We start from the raw sequence: 20640 nt of genomic DNA on the forward strand, positions 1-20640 counted from the left end.
CCTGTGCGCATATAAAAGCTGCTGCGTGCTTCATTCCTCTTCGCTTCCACAGTATGGCCGGCGACATTAGCTAGCGCTCGCTCTGTGCTTTTCTCTGTAACAGGGGAACACACGGACTACAAGGAACCGAACCGCATCGCCTGCACGCCTGCCTACTCCGCACTTCTCTCCTTCCATCTCCCTCCTTCCCCTACCCCAAAGGACTGTGTAACAACCCGCCACCTTTCCCGCAACCGCTCTCTGGTATATATATCTATATATATATTTCTCTTATAGCCTAATATAAGATTACTACCCCGTCAAAGGTGAAACCTGTTTGGGACGGGCTGAGACCCGGTGAAGGCGCCGCGGCCCGGAACAGCAGCAGTACCAGCCTTGGCCGGTGTGTAGGTGAAGAGGAGGGCGGCGGCGGCAGCAGCAGCAGCAGTTTGGTCGGGGGTGTCTGTCGTTTTAATTTCTGTGGTTGTTGGTTTTTGCGGAGTTGTCTCACCATGATGGAGGAGAACGGTGCACACTTCTTCGAAGGGACTGAGAAGCTACTGGAGGTGTGGTTCGCCTGGCAACAGCCCTCGCCGCAGGAGCCGCACCAAACCAATGGGTCCGGCGATCTCCGCACCATCCCCAGGTTAGTTGCTCGCGAGGGGAGAAGGGAGGGAGCCAGAGGGGCCGATCGGAGTGGTGGCGAAAAAGGGGAAGGTCCGCTCTGCTGGAGGGCGGCCGGGCGCGGGAGAGAAGCAACATGGATGGGTTAGTGGCGAGAGGGGAGGGGGGAGCGAACATGCCCGACTGGTGGCGCACATGCACTGGCAAGAGGACTGCCGCGATGCCGGCTCCGCTGGGCGGGAAGTGAACGAGGCTGATGGCCAGCAAAGGGGAAGGGCATGGCGGCTGCTCCATTCAGAGCGCAGCTCGATGTGTGGATGAGTGTGTGACGGGAAGGAGGGACAGTGCGGGGCTGGCCCGACGGAGAGGGAGGGATACGGCGGACATTGAAGTGACGCGCTGAGTTTCGCCGGCTTCTCTGGGCGTTGACGGGCGGAGGGGGGGCACGAGAACGAACAACCGCCAACCGCCACCAACGTCCCTCCTCGGCACGCGCGCGGGCCTGGCTTCCATGCATGGCCGTTGGCGGGCAGGCCTGCGACCGAGTTTCCAAGCAGGCCGCGCAGCCCTAGGAAAAAGTTGGCCGAGTGGAGGAACTTGGTGGTGGTGGGAAGAGCCGGGGTGACCTTGCACGGGCGGAATGTGACCTTCCGCGCCGGTCCTTTTAAACGACCTTGCTAAAAAGGTGCCTTCGGGAGAGCTTCCGACTTCAGCTCAGTCCGCGTGGTTCCTCTCTTCCCCCGCCCCTGCTCTGAGGTAGCGCGGAGCGATGCCATCGCCGCATGTAGTCGTTGCCGGCCGCCCTAGTAATGGTGGGGGCGGGCGGCGGTTGGCTGGGCCTTCGGGGAAGAGTGGGAGGCGCATGAAATCTTAGCCGCACGCGGGGCCACCGGCAAACCTGCTCGCCCGTGTATAAGCGGCGTCTACGTCTGAAACGTATTTCGTGTGCGAACTGGGCACTGGCCGCGGCTGAGAGCACGCAAGCTCCTCATGGGAGAGTAACGTGACGGCGGGACACGTGTCTAACGCCTCCGCCTCCGAACGCTGCACCGGCGGCCGCCGTTACCCCGGTCTCGCCCCGGCGGGAGGGCGAGCAAGCGAGCAACCTTGCGTGCCTGTGTCGTCTCCATTGGCGCCGTGGTTCCAACCTGGCCTCGATAATCTCGGACCAAATTCTGACAGAGCGGGCGCTTGGTTGTCTCTGTCAGCCCCAGAACTTGGCTTTGTGGAAGAGTTAATCGAGTCTGCCAGCTACCTGTGAAATGACGCTTTTAGCGGGCCTTACTAAATGCTACGGAGCGTTAGCCCTCGCACCGTCTTGTGTTCAGCTTCTGACTGGGGCAGGTCTAGTGTTCTGGGCCACATAGGGACTTTCCGGCGAGGAGAGCAGTGGCCGGGGCGGCTCTTATTTGCGCGATTGGCTTTTCTCCTATTTGGGCACTGGGGCGGGGAGAGGCCCCTCCTATCTTTTGAAAAATGTGGCTGGAACCGAGATCACACGTGAGGCTTCTGGCTCGCGCCCCAGATGTGGTGGCCTCTCCTTCCCCATTGACAAGCTCAGGCCAATGAGATTGCAGTATCATTTTAAGGGCCGGGCCTGGGCCTGTCATCCAGTGGGCATTTCAGGAATGTGGAGGAAGCGCCAGCTCAGCCAACAGAGTAGTGGGGGGAAGGGCTGAGCCCTGCACAGCCTGAAATGTACATGTGCTTGCATCTTCCTTGCTTTGTGTGTGAAAGGGACAGTTCTCCCTTGACTAGTTTTTAGTAGAACTTTGAAACATTGGGCTTGTTAAGCATAGGAACCAGAGTGGGAATTAATGACTGACAAGGTTAACTTGCTGAAACAAGACAGAGAAAAGTGATGGGCAAGGGGAGCCCTGTTCAAATCAAGTCTTCTGGATAGCTCACACTTCTATAAACTGAGCTATTTGAGAATTTAAAACACACCTGGACTCCTATGGCAAATTATCTACATTGTGGTTGCCAATCTTATTAAAATACATTTTGGCCCAACATTGGTGAAACATTTTTTTGTAGTTTTGGCTATTGCATTGAAACATTTAATCCTAAAACAAGTTAATATCCAATCTGATCAACATGTAGTCTAGAAACAAGTACCTGTAATATAGTTGAGGTTCTGAAACTTCCTTTAAGACCTATACTTTTAAGGAGATTCTCTAAACCTGGTATGTTAAAAACAGATTTTTAAAAGCAGTACCTGTTGTTGTTGTAGTAATAATAATAATAAATTTTATTATTTATACCCCAGCCATCTGAGGTTCCACCTATAACTTGGATATAATAGTACTGGAAACAAATACAACTTCTTTCCTGTTTTATGAAAGTCTAGAGGAGCAGGTGTGTGCCCCTCATAAAGAGGCATAAATGAAAAATGTAAGCACCTACCCATGCATATGAGCATTTCAAGTGTGTCCCTTTTGTATATGAAACACCCCAAAGCTAGGACAGAATCGGCAGCATGCAAACCTCTTAATAAACACATTACATCCATCTCCCCCTTGTTTGCAATGTGTTACCAGTTGGCCAGAAATCTAAGACCATGGCAGGTTTCATAAGTCAAGAATACTAGTACAGAAACTTAAGTTAAATCAAGCCAACCAATATCTACACATATACCTTAAAATTTCACATAGTTGATGGGCAGGGGCTGTTGTGGATCACTAGTGAAGTTTATGTGTACTATGATTCCTGCATTGCAGGGGGTTGGACTAGATGATCCTTTGGGTCCCTTCCAACTTAAAATTCTGTACAACAGTGGTACCTTGGTTTAAGAACAGCCCTGTTTATGAACTATTCGGTATACAAACCGGAAGTAGTGTTTCAGTTAGCGAACTTTACCTCGGTCTAGGAATGGAAGCCAAATGGTGGAAGGGCACCGGCGGCGGGAGGCCTCATTAGGGAATGTGCACCTCGGTCTAAACATAACCAGGGTTTTACCCTTGGCACTCTCTCCATGTGTGCTCCTCAGCAACAGGTATTCAGAGGCATACAGCCTCCAATACTGGAGGTAGGATCTAGCCATTGATAGCCTTATCTTAATTTGTATAATCCTCTTTTAAAGCTGTCCTAAGTTAGTGGTCATCACTACATCTTATGATAGGAAATCCCATAATTTAACTCTCTACAATGTAAAGTACTTCATTTTGTCTGTCCAGGATCTCTTGATAGTTCTTTGAACTGGCTCTGATTTTAAGGGAGTGGGAAGGTTGATGTACAGTAGCAGCCATCTTGAAACAGTTTTTTTGCTTGAACAGGCTCAAAGTACACCGTAAGCCACCCCAACCTCTCTCACCACAAGTGCATAGTAAGAGAATCCATACAAGTAACACTGACACAGGCCCCCCTAAGTAGAATAATAGAAGCATAACCACCTGACCCCACCCCACTCACCATTCCCCCTCCTCCTCTTCCTTTCTTTTTTCGTCTTCTTCCTAATTGTTTTAAACCAATTCATGAACCAAAAACTTGTGTACATTGACCACATATAATGAAACATATGTTGTAGATATTTTCCCGCATTTATTATGCTGTTTTGACATGACATGAGAAAACTTGGTATACTTATTTGTATAACATTATTCTTGTTTATAAAACCCACAATAAAATAAATAAATAAATAAATAAATAAATAAAGTGCAAAGTACAAGGCAGCAGAGCACTTGTTTTGTGGAGGAGGAAGCATCACATTTTGCTTGATGCTGTTATAAAGCAGATAATGTTGATGGCAGGGAGCAGAACCTGTAGTCACCCCTTACAGTTCACTTGTCTGGAGCCTGGAGAAGGCTACGGGCTGTGTCCTGGAGCGTTTTGGAAAGCAGCAAGGCTTCTCACTACAGTATTTGCTGAGTCTTCACTTCCTCAGTTGGTGTGAGGGGGATTTGTGCCTGCAGTTATGCAAAGCTAGAGGTACAGTTGTACCTCGGGTTACAGACACTTCAGGTTAGAGGTGCTTCAGGTTACGGACTCTACTAACCCAGAAATAGTACCTCGGGTTAAGAACTTTGCTTCAGGATGAGAACAGAAATTGTGCAGCAGTGGGAGGCCCCATTAGCTAAAGTGGTACCTCAGGTTGAGAACAGTTCAGGTTAAGAATGGACCTCCAGAACGAATTAAATTCTTAACCTGAGGTACCACTGTATTCCCAACTGCCTGGGAGGTTAGTGTGATATCACAGACAAGACCCATCCTTCAGCTTTGTTAGTCAACCACCAATAAGTTGTGGACCCCTGAACATTATGGTTCTGCTGCAGTCAAAGTTGTTAAAAAGTGTGAGCCACTGACTCCTGTTTCTTATGGGTGGGTCATTATGCAAAGAAGGAACAGAGAGGTTGCATTATAAAGGAAGTAAGTGCACCAGCATGTGCAATGTGGTCCTCACTAGCATAAAGTTCTCTCAATTCCACCTCCTTACTAAGCAAGAAATATGGCGACCCCTCATCCTATTGCTCCATCTGTAACTCCAGTGGAGCAGCATGTCCCTCCCCCCAGCATAGCATTCCCTTCCTTTAGAGTTATTCATAAGAAAACTGTCCAAAGGAAAGCAGAGCAATGCATTTGGACCAGCTTGATTGCAGGAGTTGCCAGGAGGTGTACAAGACATCTTATGAGGACTCCACTCTGGATTTGTGTAGGATTTACTCCTTAGATTTTTCTTTTCCCATAGATGTTTTGCAAGGCAGCAGGTGCAGATTTTTTCTCAGGTTTTAGTCCCGGAGCCTTTTTCATGGATGAGTATAGCTGCAAGGCAGTGGAGGTTTAGGATCAGTCTCCTTTCTCCAGATCTTATTTAGTAAGTGCTGAGCAAATAAACAGAACTTAAGCTTACTGTCTGCCAAGGCAAATGTTGGAAGCCAATATGTCAATGGAACTGATTCCAAAGTGTTATTGGGATATAGAATGAGACGTCTCATAGAACTCAAAAGTTCTGTGTAAGACAAGAAAATAAAAAGTCTTTCCCCTCAAACATGGCTATTCAGAATCTGCTTAGTATGGACAAAGGTTTGTTACATTAAATCGAAACCTGATTCTTACTGAAAAAATTGGTACAATTGCTCAGGCAAAAGTAAATCCCTTTCATAATTGTGATCTAAAACACTACCAGTCTATGAATAGTAAGAAAACTGGTAAGGCTAAAAAGATGTCATTTGTTCTAAATACTGCAGTAGCAAACATGCTAGTAACTGGAAGCCAAATGCTTGTCCAAACATTCTGATATAAAAAACTAAGCCTATCATGCTATAGGCAGCTATGAGTTATGTAGGTTATGTGCACATTTGATGGTGCTTCAGTATTTTTATGGTACTCCATTAAGTTATCCTAAGGGTAGGGTTGCCAAACTCTTTGGGACTGGACACACATTTGCAGACTGGAGAAACACTCATTGGTACGCCACCATCTGATACATATATTTCTAAAACAGTGGTATATATCTGACCACTACATCATGTTAATTACAGCTACTTTTATTGACACTTATTTTATTTTGCTTTTGCATCTCTTCATTGTACTGTATACCCTTTGCATACATTCTGTTTTACCTTTAGAGGGAATGACATTCAGCCATGACAATAATCAATAATTAAGGGAATATTGGAATTGGGGCACTGGACAGTTGTCATATTACTTGTGTTTCTGCTTCACTCTGCCTTGGCACATCCCCCCCCCCCCCGCCAAAAAAGCAAGCAGAAATAAATGTCCATGATTGATAGTTAATAAGAAGACACGAGTAGTTTATTTTAATCTAGTGCAAAAGAAATACCTATGTTTGGTAGGTAGAGGTGTACATATTTGTATATGAGAAATAATCATTTTAATTATTTTACATAGAAAAATCTCATTTTAACTCAAATGTACCTAAGAAAGGCACTTACTCAGTTCAGAGATCTCTAGGGAAAACATTAATATTAACCGAGTGGTTGTTCAAGGAAATAATTAAAAATATATTTAAGAAGCACCTTAAAAATAAATATAAAAGTGAGCCTTTAAAAGCAATTTATTTAGCCACCATGCCAAAACTTCCATTTGGTAACACTTTTGTCTAATTTTTGAGACAATTTTTCATACTTCCAGTTTGTGACAAACCTCATAACTGAATGAGACTCTGTTTTAGTTCTTTCTGTGTCCTGTCTATGGTGATGTTTTCCAGGTTTGCAAAATGTTTTCAATGTGCTGTGAAGAATGGCTTGGACTATAAAGCCTTGAAAGATGCACTTGTGTTCACCAGATGGCAGTGGCAGAAAGCCTGTGGTCCTTCAGATGTTGCATTCCAACTTGCATGAGCCTCAACCAACATGGCCAATGGTCAGGGATAGTTGAACAACATCTGGAGGGCAACAGGTTCCTCATCCATGCCATATAGTGTCACATTGCAGTGTGTGAGGCCATAGCCAGGCCAGAAACAGGCTCCTATGCTGAAACTTCAGGCTTTATTCTGCTTTTGCAGCATCCCTATATTCTACTTCTAAAAGCATGTGATGGCTTGTAAGTGCTAATACTCAGATACCAGTAACTTTGAGTGGCCAAATACTAAAATTCACACACAAAAGTTTCACAAAAGAAAAAATGTTCTGCAACATGTTGAATTGCAATCTACTATTACTCTTACATCTATGGCTTACATCTAAGCCATGCTGAGGCTGGTCATTATGTTACTACTCATGTAGTTAAACGGAATCTACAAACCACTTAGGAAGGAAAATAAGGCATTGGACACCACAGCTATGGACTTGTTTGTACTACCCGTTTATGACTTGAAATAGTAATGTTGTAGTCGTATTGGAATTCTGCTTGAATTAAAATTTTAAACTTTACTCTCCCTAACAGATTTGAGTGGGACAAACTTTTGGAGAATGTGCATTGTTTGATCATAAGTGTGACAAAAACTGACAAGCAGGAAGCTTATGTACTCAGGTAAGCTTACAAAGGTTAAACATAGCTCTTTAGAAACAATCTTTATCATTAAGGTTCAAAGTTATGTATTTGCTTGATAGGTCTGTTGGCTTTACTAGTCAGGTAAGATCTTGGTGGTCCAGTGGAAAATTCAATGAAAACATGAATTCGTGTGCTGTGGTTGTAAGTGAGAAAAAAGTCAGTGTTGAGAAATATACTTACTATTTCCAGTCTGTGTATCCACTTATAGTGTTTTATGCAGTTCTGATCACCACAGCTTTTTTTATTAAAAAAACCCCTTTATAGTATACTCTGCTCTGCTGATCATATACATCCCTGTACATATGGAGGCAGCTGGAGGCAACCCTCTGCCATCAGTTTCAAATCTAAATGCTCGCTTGAAAAAACAAGCACCAACTCAGCTCTGCAGCTACCCAAATGGTCTTCAATTGGAACAGGTTGATGGTTCTGATAAAAGTATGCTGTGTTTTGGGCTGCATATGTACTATGGTATAAATATTGTGATAGTCTTTTATTGCCACTTCTTGGCTACAGATAGGGTAGAGTTGCTTGGATACTCAGGGGAGGGTCACCCCAGAACAGCCCCATTATGAGTTTTGCTGGAGTGTGTAGCTGTGGAGAAAAGGAGCCTGTCCAACTCCCTTTGTTACATTTTCATGCTATACTTATGAAAAGTATACGTATGAGAAGTTCATCCAAACATTCTGAGGCTAAGTGCAGTCTTGTGGTGGAAGTTAAGTCAAGAATACTGACTTGACCAAAGTCTGATCATTAGCTTTGTAGTCAAATTGAGATTTGGATCTGGTCCCAACACTGAAGCCTCTTTACCATGCTGGTTTTCACCAATACAGAAGTCTTAAACTGTTTTGGCATAGTTATTCATTTCATTGTAAGGGATGGCAAACTATAGATGAGATGTTGGAAGATTGTGAGTGGATTGTCTGTGGTGTTCTTTCTAAGAGGAAAATGCAGAGGAAAGTCAGATCAGAATGGCAATACTATAATGGGTGGTAATCCTTTTCAACATGCTTCAAATTCAGTTTTCAGAATTAAATCCTTTCCCTCTGAAACTAATATCCGTCTGATGGTGGAAAACATATATGCACTCTTTTTTCACCCTGTGGGGCCAGTTGCAGTTGTGGAAGGGATGATCTTAAGTTGGGAAATGGTGTTGGGTAGGGAAAAGTCCTCCTTCCCCCAGCAGTGCAGCCCTGATCAGTTGGCTGTCTCCCTGCTCTCGGCAAAAAACGTTTGCTGTCATTTGTGAGAGATGTGATCATGTCTCTTCACATGGTATGAACCCATAGATAGACCCATAGAATGTTTTGTGGCTGCTGTTCAGGAGAAAATTGGTGTTACTGTCTAATATTCTATATGCCTATTTCATCAGCCATTAGTGGCTGTGTTTAAGATGGTATATAATGCTGTCATTGTGTTCCTTCCCTGTATTTAAGACCTCCACAAATCTGCATATTGAGGACATAGGCCTTTTCTCAGTACCATTAGAAGCTCCCTTCTCTCCAACAGCGAGAGGAGCAATTTGTCAGGTCACAATGTTGATGCAGGCAAAAGTACTGCAGGAGAGCTGTTGGCTTCTGCCTGATCCAAAGCCCATACACCCCCATCCAATCTTTAGGGAACATTCCCAGGGATGTTTCCGAAGAACAGCTTTGAGTGAACCAACTCAGTTGACAGATAAATTTTGAGTTTCCCAAAGCTACCCAGGTATGAAATGTAACACTACCACTTGTATTTTGTTTTTCAGTGAGAGTAGCATGTTTGTCTCCAAGAGACGTTTCATTTTGAAGACATGTGGTACCACCCTCTTACTGCAGGCACTGGTTCCCCTGTTAGAGCTTGCTAGAGAGTACTGTGGGTTTGACTCAATTCAGGTAAGATACCCAGAATCTCATCCTTATGTTATAGCTGCATTGAAAGGTATATGAACTTCTTAAGTGTGGTGGTGGTTTACATATTTAAGGAAGAGAAGTGTAGAGTGCTAGACCTTGTTTCAGTGTTGTTTCCATGTTTAAAGCTTCAGCAGACATCTTATAGAAATACATTGATTCCTGGATCCTGCACAAAAATATTCTTCATATTAATGTGTTTATTGGAGTGAATACAATATCTCTCACAAACCAATACCAGCAGGATGGCAACCCATATTGCCTTTACACATGCATGTTCCATAAAGTAACATTGCCTGTGTTTTTATGTACAAGCAGAAAAAGCTGTGGGAGAGCTAGGCCAACACTAAGGTCAAATTCACCTTCTGGTCAAATGCATGACAAAAAGTTGTTCTGGTTTGGTCAAAGATGGTGCATGATGTTCTTATCCATCAGTATACCATATGGATGCCCTGTAGTGTACCCTTCAGTTAAACATGCTTGCTGGAACGTGCACAGTTCACAACTGTATAACAGATCTATTTTACCCAGTCCCTTGCTTCAAAAGTTTACTTCTGTGTGATCTTAATCTACAAGTTCTACTAAGGCTCCTGAGCACTATTGTCTGCATGGCCTCTTTTAAAGACCATTTAAGCAGTTGGAAATAATGCACTCATGAAAGTATTTTTCTGTATTTACAAGAAGAATAGTGTGTGGCACAATATCGCCTTGTTGTGTGGCCTAGCTAGTGTTTTGATTGCATGAAAGTGCATGAAAACTAAAACAGCTAAGGTGCTTTGTCAGAGAGGCTGAGCTACAAGCACACACAGATACTATAAAATAGAGAGTGGCTATAGTTAGTATTATGAGGCAACTGTTGGAAGTGCAGGTAACTTGACTGTTCTTCCTGTTGTCAGGGCCATTTTTGAAAGCTTTTACATTTATTTTCCCCACTCACTGAGGCAAATCTTTTAAACCAGCTTTTTACCCAAGCCACCGTAATGAATACAGCATGTAATATGTTTCCTTATCCTTGCCCTATCCCTGCCTGGCACTGGGCCTTGAATTGTAGTCGCAGCATGTAAAGAGCACTCTAGGGAGAGAGAGGCCCTAGAAACACTCCTCCTGACATCCTGATGGTCATTCTCTCTCACTGCACCTTGGAAATTGGCAAGCATATTGGTAGTGCTTTCTAAAATAATCACTTTGTTAACGTACACATCAAAGTGCACTGTAACATACTAAAGCTATTTCAATTTATATGTGCTTATGGGATCTCTGAATAGCACTAATCCACATTAAGAGGAAGCAATACATATTAAGATAGTGTTCTTGGCTATCAAATCAATTCATTGTATCTTGTTTGGGGTAGACATTTGTGTAAGCCTAGGATTTCCAAGCTGCATAATAGTAAAGTAGATTGATGGTGTATCAAAGCAGCAAAACCAAATGTTGGTAGCTAAACAGGTAAAACTTTGAAAGGCATTGGTGGGCTACTGAAATTAATACCCAATACTGACAATCAAGGTCATGGCTTCTGTGAGCCCTTATCATTGGACTTTCCTTTATTTGACTCAGTGAAGGGAATAGCTTGGTGTAACAAAAGTGTTACCAGTTCTTCTGGTGACCCCCAACCCCTGCATTATCTATATGCAGTTGCCAATCTGTATTTTAAAGACAACACTTAAAATCTTTGCAGATCATTCTTATGTATTATATGTGACAAAACTGATGTCATGTTTTGTTTTTGCAGAGTAGTGCATTCATCTTTGAGTTGACAATAGATTAAATTATAGACAAGAAGGAAAGGCCTGAGCAGAAGCATGTGTTTAAATAATTTCCTTTTGATCCTAATGGAACTTTTAAGAAAAGCTGCATATTTAATTTCACCCCTCTTATTCTTAGAGCTTCTTTTATTCACGCAAGAATTTCATGAAGCCTTCCCATCAAGAGTACCCACATAGGAATTTCCAGGAAGAAGTAGAGTTCCTTAATGAAATATTTCCAAGTAAGTGAATGTGTGTTTTTAATGGGATGCTTGTAAATAATAAACAACTGTCCAAGAGGCTTATGCGCAGTGGGTTGTTGAAAATAGCATGTAAAACAATAAAAAATCATTATCATACTAAAAATGCAGCTTTGCCTTGATTAGAAGTGATAGTCTGAGTTGACCAAAAGATGTCAAGAACTGACTCTTACATTATCTACTCTTATGTAGACTTTCACACCTAGTCAGAATTATGGTATGATAAATCTAATAGGTTTATACAGTGCACACAGTTTGATGGATGTCCGATATTTTTATGTGTATCCTTGGGTGATAATACCCCCTTGTCTTCTGTTGACCATAAGTTCAGAAAAGGGTAAAAAGAAAACAGTTGCATGGACAAAGAGCTATGTAGTTCTAGCAAATCTAGTTGATTGCTTGGCAGTGAGGCATGGCTGTGTCTCTTTTGCAATAACATGGACAACCAATGCCTATAATAAGTAGTCAGAGCTTAGGAGCTCTGTAAGAAAAGCACAGCGACAAATCTCCAGTGCCAACTAGTAATATACTAATTTTTATTTTATTTTTTGCTGCAAGCCAGTGATGTGGGGTTTCATGCATGCATTGGAAAATTTTCTGATGCCACAGAGTGATCTAATTTAGCATGTTTATTTTAATAAATGAAATAAAAACATTGAAACTGTCAATCTTGCCTAATACTGGAATAGACATCCTTTTTGTTGTTGTTAATAATGAACTTAAAATGGAAATATTTACAGGGGTTGGGGAATCAGTTTGCAGTACTAGTTTTCTCCCCACATCAGTGCTACAAACTGATGTATGGTGTGAATTACTCTCATGATGTTATTGAGACACTAATTAGACAATGGAATTAATTTTTAGCTGTACTAAACATTACGTTTCAAAACAAAGATGATAGTCCTTGTTTCTAAGCTCTATTCCTGGTCTTGTTTGCTTTTTACAGATGGAGCAGCTTATTGCATGGGTCGTATGAACTCTGACTGCTGGTAGGTTTACTTTGAATTATTACTTTAAACTTGAGCCGTACAAATTTGACTTTTATGTGCTATATATTATCTTCTCTGATTCTCTACCCCCTGTAAACAGGTACTTGTACACTCTGGATTTTCCAGAGAGTCGGGTCATCAATCAGCCAGATCAAACACTGGAAATTCTGATGAGCGAGCTCGATCCAGTAGTTATGGACCAGTTCTACATGAAAGATGGTGTTACTGCAAATGATGTCACTCGTGTAAGTGTGGATTGTCTACTGTGAAGGAGAAGAACAGAGACTAATACTTGTAAAGTCGTTAGGCAAATCCTTTCCTGATTGCCAGCTAATTTGTCTCTAAAATAGGAATAATACTCAAAAGGTTTTAAATGCAGGGAGTAGAAAAGTTTCCCCACAATTAAAACATGCTATGCAAGCTTTTAGTTTTAACTAAATTTAAGCACAAGTTATCGTAGTCACTATAAGAAACATTGACTTGTTTTAGGGTTGCCCAGTCAACAATAGAACATTCACTACATCTCTCATCCATATCTCAATGAAGACACCATTTGATCAGCTTAAAACACACATGGTGAAATGTATGCACCTGGAATAGTATTCTCAGCTACTTAACTGGCTTCTCTAGTTAAAACTAGTAAGGTAAATTAACAGCCAGACATCTAAAGCGTTGAACTTATTTGAGAGAGGAAGAGAGGAACCATGGGTGAAAAGAACTGATTCATCAGACGTACATTAATCGGTTGAAGCAGTAGTCTACAGTGCACTGAAGATTAAATATGAGCACACATTTTAAGATTTTATGTTTATATGATTACTTTTAATTTATCTTTTGAACTGTTATGTACACTGCTTAGAAATGTCAGCTACATAAATAGCTTAAATAAACAAACACTTTCTTGGCTTTAGGTGAGTGGAATTCGTGACCTGATAACAGGTTCTGTCATTGATGCTACAATGTTCAATCCTTGTGGATATTCAATGAATGGGATGAAAACAGATGTGAGTGCCATATTCTTTTATTCTTTGCAATGATAATTCACTTATTAACTGTTGCCATGTTGAGATTTCTAACTTGGTTCCTTTATTTTCTTCTAGGGAACTTATTGGACTATTCACATCACTCCAGAACCAGAGTTCTCATACGTTAGTTTTGAAACCAACATAAGTCAGACATCCTATGATGACTTAATTAGGAAGGTCATAGACATTTTTAAGCCAGGAAAATTTGTGACAACCCTCTTTGTTAATCAGGTACAAACATTTGTATTACTTTCAGTAGGCTAGTTTGGCAGCCAGATAATCCCAAATGATCCAGCTATCCACAAGCATTACAGAAGTAATTGTATTTGTAATCCAGAAAATGTTTACCTAGTCAGTCTATTACAGCAAAACCAGTTTTGTGGCATCTTACAGCATTTTATTTTTATTATTGCATAAACCATAATAAATTGGAAATGCCATAAATAGCACATAAAAGGCTACTTCCACACAATCAACTTTACTGTTTCCACTACCATTGCCATTCAGTGTTCCCGTCCCCCAGTGGCCATAGTTTTTGCATCTTTGTTTTGTTTCTTCAGAAAACACAAATACACTGATTTAAAAAGAAAGAAAGAAAGAAATGAATAACAGGTGTATTCCGGCTGCAAAAAGGAGACAAAATATGGTTTTGTAATGTTGATGGTCAAGAGAAACTGGACAGGAGCTACTTTAAACCACACCAAATGTTAGAGGACCCTAACTGATTTGAAGGCTATAATCCAAAGCATGTTTTCCAGATTCAAATTGAACTTATAAGTAGTAAACATTCATGCTTTTGCAGAGAGAACTGTAGATTTTTATGGGGCCACCACTTGATTGCAGAAGAGGAAGGCCTTGAGTGTTTCAGTGTCCTCCTGTGAAAAAGAACTATAGACTGAACAGTGTATTGTGATCTAAAGCTGACATGTCCAACGCCTCAATCACGACCGACGGGTAGATTGCTGGATGGATTTTGGTCAATTGCACTATGGCCAGGCAGCCTTTGCTCCTTCTTCGCAGCCAGGGCTCTGCTGTGGGAGGGAGCGAGCTGCGCCTCTGCTTTTGCCGTACCGTGAGCTCCGGAGCACATGTCTCTTGCTTTGCTCTGCTAAGGAAGCTGCTCTTGGCTGGGTGGCCCTTGCTGGGTGCTACAGGGCCACACTCGTGCGATGGGGAGAGGGTGCAGCGGTCCCCCTTGGGAGCAAAGGAAAGTGGGGCGTGGGGGTGCCGATGTTTCGCGTTCAGGACGAGGCTGGATAAAAGGAGAGCGCCTTTCCTTCCTCCTCCATACAGAGCGGCCTGTGGCTTAATCAGCTGTAGTCTCCGTTTGGGCAATACGTGGAAGAAGGAGATGGAATCAACCGTGAATCCGTGCTAAGGAAAGAAAGGGTGTTTTTCTGGCCGCCAACAACGCCTTACCCCTCGCCCCTAAAGCGAAGAAGTTGAAGAATGACAATGGGAGTGTGTGGTAGATCACTGCCCGTTTTATTTACTGGATAGTAGATCACAGCCTACTTGAAGTTGGACATGCCTGATCTAAGGGAAAGGATAGGGGAAGTAAGATATTCTTCAAGCAAGCCTTTGAAGACTAAACAATACAATACATTTTACTGGATTCCATTTTCATTTGTGTTATGCAAATAGTCTAGAATAAAAGATCCAATCATAGAAGATTTAGCACATCAAGATAAACTAAGAGATAAAATTCTGTCATGAACTAACCATTCCTAGTTTGGAGTTACAACAGCCAAGGGATTGTAAAATGTCTGCCCCCTTCAAACTCATGCGCACACATTTTCTCTGTACTTACAATAAATTATGCCTGCTCAAAAGGTGTGTCATGTCACCCAACTTAAATGGAGCTCTGGCCCATTATGCCATAATTTATTTTTTAAGGTGGCACAAGGCTCTTGGTGAAGGGATGCGGGTGGCGCTGTGGGTTAAACCACAGAGCCTAGGACTTGCCAATCAGAAGGTTGGCGGTTCGTATCCCCGCAATGGGGTAAGCTCCCGTTGCTCGGTCCCAGCTCCTGCCAACCTAGCAGTTTGAAAGCACGTCAAAGTGCAAGTAGATAAATAGGTACCGCTCTGGCGGAAAGGTAAATGGCGTTTCCGTGCGCTCCTCTGGTTCGCCAGAAGCGTTTTAGTCATGCTGGCCACATGACCCAGAAGCTGTAAGTCGGCTCCCTTGGCCAATAAAGCGAGATGAGCGCCACAACCCCAGAGTCGGTCACGGCTGGACCTAATGGTCAGGGGTCCCTTTACCTAAGGCTCTTGGTTACAACAGACAAACGTGGTTACCCCTCTTAATTTGTTAGTATTGAATATTCTACCATCAAGATTCGTGTATCTGAAGAATATCTTTTTCTTTTTCTATTAGAGTTCAAAATGTCGCACAGTGTTTTCTTCAGCCCAGAAGATTGAAGGTTTTAAGCGCCTAGATCGCCAGATTGCTCAGTTTAATGACTACAACTTCGTGTTTACCAGTTTTGCCAAGAATAAACAGCAGAGTTGATTAAGAGAAATGAAGAAAAAGCGCAAAAAGATACCCAATAGAGGAGGTGGTGGTTGCTTTCTAGTTAATGATACAAGGGGCCATATTTTTCATATCCACCTCGTAGTTGCAGAAAGCCCTAAATGTAATCATAGTATAATTTTCAATTGTATGCATTATTATATCAAAAAAATAGATATATTGCATGAATACTCTCTACTGTGTTTAGGTATTCTATTTCACTTTTGCTGTGAAATTGAAATGCATGTAGAAAAATGTTACTGTATGAGACTCTACAGCATTTGTAAAAATTCCAATAGGATTACATGCAGTATAGTTTTTCTCAACGTATCACCAAAAATTCCCCACAGACAAGGATTTCGTCCTCATTAGGATTTCCCATGGACCTACTTATCTGAAACAATTAGTTGTTGCCTAACTTTTTTCATATGTATGCTGTAACTTAAAATTTTAAAAATAATCTTGAATTTGAGCAATTTCTAATTGACATTTATTTTGTAACTCTTTGATGGCAGATTCAAACTTTTTGCAGTTTTGAAATATTGAGACTGGTAGAACAAGACTACTTACACATGGTGGACTACACTTTTTAAAATTTGAGGATAGTATAAAAAATTATCACTAGGTCTGTGTATATTTTCACAACCAGTTGAAACAATATACTGGGGTTTAACGCACTAGCTTTTTACTTCTGGAAACTTAATTGCTCATTGGTCATTTTATTTTGATCAACTTTTTTCAGTTTCGGCCAAGACCATTTCTGTTCTGTGTTGGTCTTTTGTTCAAAGGCAACACATAGCAACTGGTGAAAATTGTTGAACATCCGTGTAAGGGTACTTACACAATTGTGACAATATAGACTAAGCTGACTCTAGGCATTTGACAAGCTTCAAATAGTTGCAGCGTTGAGGAATCTAATTGGTTTGGAGCTTGGTACTTACTGGTAACTTGGCAGGGACATCTAATGGAATGTGATTCAAACTACTGCACAAAATGGTTAGTTACCATTTACTGTGAAATAAGGTGGCTCTATTGTTGCATATTCAAACACCACAAATCCTTCCACACTGTGACTGACGTCCTGTGACAGCATTGTGCATGTGATATTTAAGCTGAACTTAATAATATTGTGACTTCATCTGTGTTTCTTAATTAATGTGTGGTTCCTTTTTACAAGATGTGGAAGGCACTGAGTGATTTGGCTGCAGGAGGCAAAATATAAGGAGCCTAGACAGTCAAGTACAACACTTTATGCACAACTTTTAATAACAATTTAGGCATGGAAATTACCACTTCATGGATATAAACTTCAAGCTTCTGAGACAGTATATTCAAGTAACCTTGGAAATACTGTGGGATTTCAGCTGTTGAGACCAGGAAGTCTGTTACAAATTTGACACTCATCTTTGCTATGTTATTGATTCTCTGAATATGACAATATTTTGTTCCTTCTGTATTTATAAATGAAACACTTTTTTAGTGTTTCTAGGCTACTAAATCTGCTTGGTTGGATATCAAGTGGTTGAACACCTTTTTATTTTTAAGTAGATTTGTTTTCTACCAAAATTACCAATTTTGCTTATAAGTAGCACCTAACAGTTTAGGGTGCTTTAGATTTTGAGGACCAATTTTTCAAATGGTTTTTGTTCTTGATAGAGTGCCTCAAGTTGACTTGAGGTCTGCTAGACTGAAGTTCCCTTCAATAATACTGAAAATGCAGATTCAGGTAAAAAGCCTTGGATAGAAAGAAAGCAGCTGAATTGGGTATTTTTAAACACTAGGGCGAACAATGGAGGGGGTGATGTTTGGTGTTAAATCTTCTCTCTTGTGGTGTTAGACATGGATCATTAAAATGTACAAAAATATATCTGTACCTGAAATTGTAATGCTTCAATAAAAGTTTGCTTTCTAAGCTCTTTCAGTGAGTGAATGTTGTTTACCCTGACTTAGATAATTCTATTTTGAATTCATACATGGCAACTTCAAGCCTTGACCAGGTTAAGTTCTTGTCTACCTCCAGACAGCCCCTTCTATGCTAATAACTGTGATGGGGAATCAAATGTCAGGGTGACCCAGGAGGATTAAGCCTATTGGAAGCACTAATCCTGCTAATCAACTACCTGTCTACTATTTTTAATCAATGCAAAGGGCAGACTATTAATGTAATCTTGTTTTTAGAATGAAGGCACTACTTAAATAGCAGTTGTGTATAGTCCCAAGTCGGGACGCGGGTGGCGCTGTGGGTAAAAGCCTCAGCGCCTAGGGCTTGCCGATCGAAAGGTCAGCGGTTCGAATCCCCGCGGCGGGGTGCGCTCCCGTTGCTCGGTCCCAGCGCCTGCCAACCTAGCAGTTCAAAAGCACCCTCGGGTGCAAGTAGATAAATAGGGACCGCTTTCTAGCGGGAAGGTAAACGGCGTTTCCGTGTGCAGCGATGTCACACTGGCCACGTGACCCGGAAGTGTCTTTGGACAGCGCTGGCCCCTGGCCTCTTGAGTGAGATGGGCGCACAACCCCAGAGTCTGGCAAGACTGGCCCGTACGGGCAGGGGTACCTTTACCTTTATAGTCCCAAGTGCAATTGAATGTGTGTGATTACGGTATATTCTTACAGAACACTCTGCCATTGCTTATAATCATGAGCAGCTCCCCTAAAAAGGACTGACAAAAGTCATGGTGATAGGGAGGGGCGATTCTAGGGTGGCTGAAGTAGGCACCAAGCAGTGTTTAAAATTTACTTTAGCAATGTTGCTTTTAAATGATTACTATGGTTAGTTTGCCTACAACAAAGTTGGAATTGCCACTACTTTTTACATTTTAAATCCCTCTGCCCTAATCTTGCCATCGTCTACACATGTATGTGTGCCTGCATCTGAGGCTACCACTTCATGTATCTTAAGTGGTTTCTGGTCCACAATGATCTTAACAAAACTGTTATTGTATTTCTTTAAGGTACCTCAACGCTTGGTTGCAATTTGATCCAATTATACGTAGTGCTCTGATAATGAGAGGAGTGGACATACAGAGGAAGTGGTAAATGCAGTGGATGACCGACTATAAGGTGTGAAAAGCTAGTGTGTAGTGGTTAAGAGTGTCCGACTAAAACCTGGGAAACCAGGATTCAAATTCCCACTTGGCCATGAAGCTCACTGGGTGACCTTGGGCCAGTCGCTACCTCTGCTTAACTTACATGTACACGAACTTGAGTTCATCTGAGAAAAAAGGTGGGTTATAAATGCAATAAATAATAAGACTGAATCATTGCTGGCAGGCAACAGAAAAAAGCAAATTTAAAATTATAGATGGTAAACACTTATTTTGAAACTTGTTGCTCTTGGACATAGATAATAGAGACCAACATCTTGGAGGTATTGCTAACCTGTTGTGGAGTAGCACTTAAGAATCCATAACAGTAATGGTGTTTATATCAATACCCTTACATAGTTGTGTACACAAGTTGCCTTTTAACACCCTATACAGGTATAGTGTATGATACCTGTGGCTTTGCCACTACTGGTAACATTCTTGACTAAATCAAAATGAGATTGCTTAATATCAAATACGCATTCATAAAATAAGATCAACTTTTATTCCCTCATTTCTTGTGTTATTCTCCACTTCAAGTATGTATCTCATCACAAATAAATGAATAACCAGCTTTATTATTATTATGAATGTAACATCCCATACCAGCCTTGGTTTGGTTTGGTTTTTGTGTGTTTCATGAAGTTGGGCTAGTACAGTACTGAAATCTCAGCTGCTAATTACTCCCTCTTGTCTTCACCAAGGAAACAATATTAAATTATTTCCCTGCTTGTGTAAAATTTATGAGATTAATTTACCTATGTGCTGCTTAAATTCTAAGTCTTGAAGCAAGATAGTTGTTTTAAAATATATAATTTAGTAGGGGGTGCGGGTTTTCAGAGCATTATTTATACAGTATATGGCTTACATCAAGATAAAAGGGAGAGTGCATCTGAGATCATGCAGAGTTTATCAAAAGAGAAGGTGAAACTGCAATCTTACGATTAGAAGAATTAGTTTGACGGATGACTGGCTTGTGATCCCAGCAGCTGCTATTTTAAAAAGCAGCCTACAGACCTTAATACTTGATGACCTGGTACGAAAAATAAATAAGGAGAGCTCTTCTTAAAACGCCTACTGTATTTTAATTCTAAAATACGCAGCTAATATTAAGGTTTTGTCCGTTTCCTTTGGATGTACGTCTTGTTATTTTTATTACTATGGCACAGTGGGCGGCTTAATTTTTACATCGTGCTTTGCAGTTTTATACGCAAAGCGGAATATAAATATTTTAAATTTAAAAATGTATCCGGGACGAGAGGATGGCCAGTGAAGAAAACAGTCGTTAACAGAAAGGACTTCGCTAAACAGCAGGAAAGCCGCGAAATGAACCACATTTAGGTTAAAAGGGCGGAAGATACAAGCGAACATTTTTCCCCGCTCCCCGCCAAAGTTCTCTATAGGTCAGGGTATATATATTTAAAAACAAAACACCCCAGTAACATTTTCTAGAGGGTTATGAGTCATCATTAAACTGCCTGAACTGTACCTGTCTCCCCCTCGGCTGCTTCTGAGCAGAAGCCGCCGCCCCAAGCCTGCGAACTGCGCGGCTCTCCTGTCCCTGCCCAGAGTCCTCCTTGCAGCAA

At 41.7% G+C, this 20640-nt stretch overlaps 1 protein-coding gene across 6 annotated transcripts; it reads left to right on the forward strand.

Moving 5' to 3' along the window:
- On the forward strand, positions 1–17890 carry AMD1 (adenosylmethionine decarboxylase 1). 6 transcript variants are annotated; one of them, XM_083731456.1, is made up of 10 exons: positions 971–1288; positions 2873–2997; positions 7447–7533; positions 9299–9425; positions 11325–11427; positions 12392–12434; positions 12535–12679; positions 13346–13438; positions 13535–13690; positions 15840–17890. In XM_083731456.1, exons 4-10 carry the CDS (start codon positions 9309–9311, stop codon positions 15972–15974), a joined length of 792 nt encoding a protein of 263 aa, XP_083587582.1. In that variant the 5' UTR covers positions 971–1288; positions 2873–2997; positions 7447–7533; positions 9299–9308; the 3' UTR covers positions 15975–17890. The 6 variants fall into 6 exon arrangements, with proteins under 6 accessions (XP_083587578.1, XP_083587579.1, XP_083587583.1 ...); XM_083731452.1 differs by lacking the exons at positions 971–1288; positions 2873–2997 and adding an exon at positions 1–625; XM_083731453.1 differs by lacking the exons at positions 971–1288; positions 2873–2997 and adding an exon at positions 18–625 and having other exon boundaries at positions 14753–17890.
- The last annotated feature ends 2750 nt before the right edge of the window (positions 17891–20640 follow it).

This window comes from Podarcis gaigeae, assembly GCF_964106915.1.
Source record: "Podarcis gaigeae genome assembly, chromosome: 3".
Lineage (NCBI taxonomy): Eukaryota > Metazoa > Chordata > Lepidosauria > Squamata > Lacertidae > Podarcis > Podarcis gaigeae.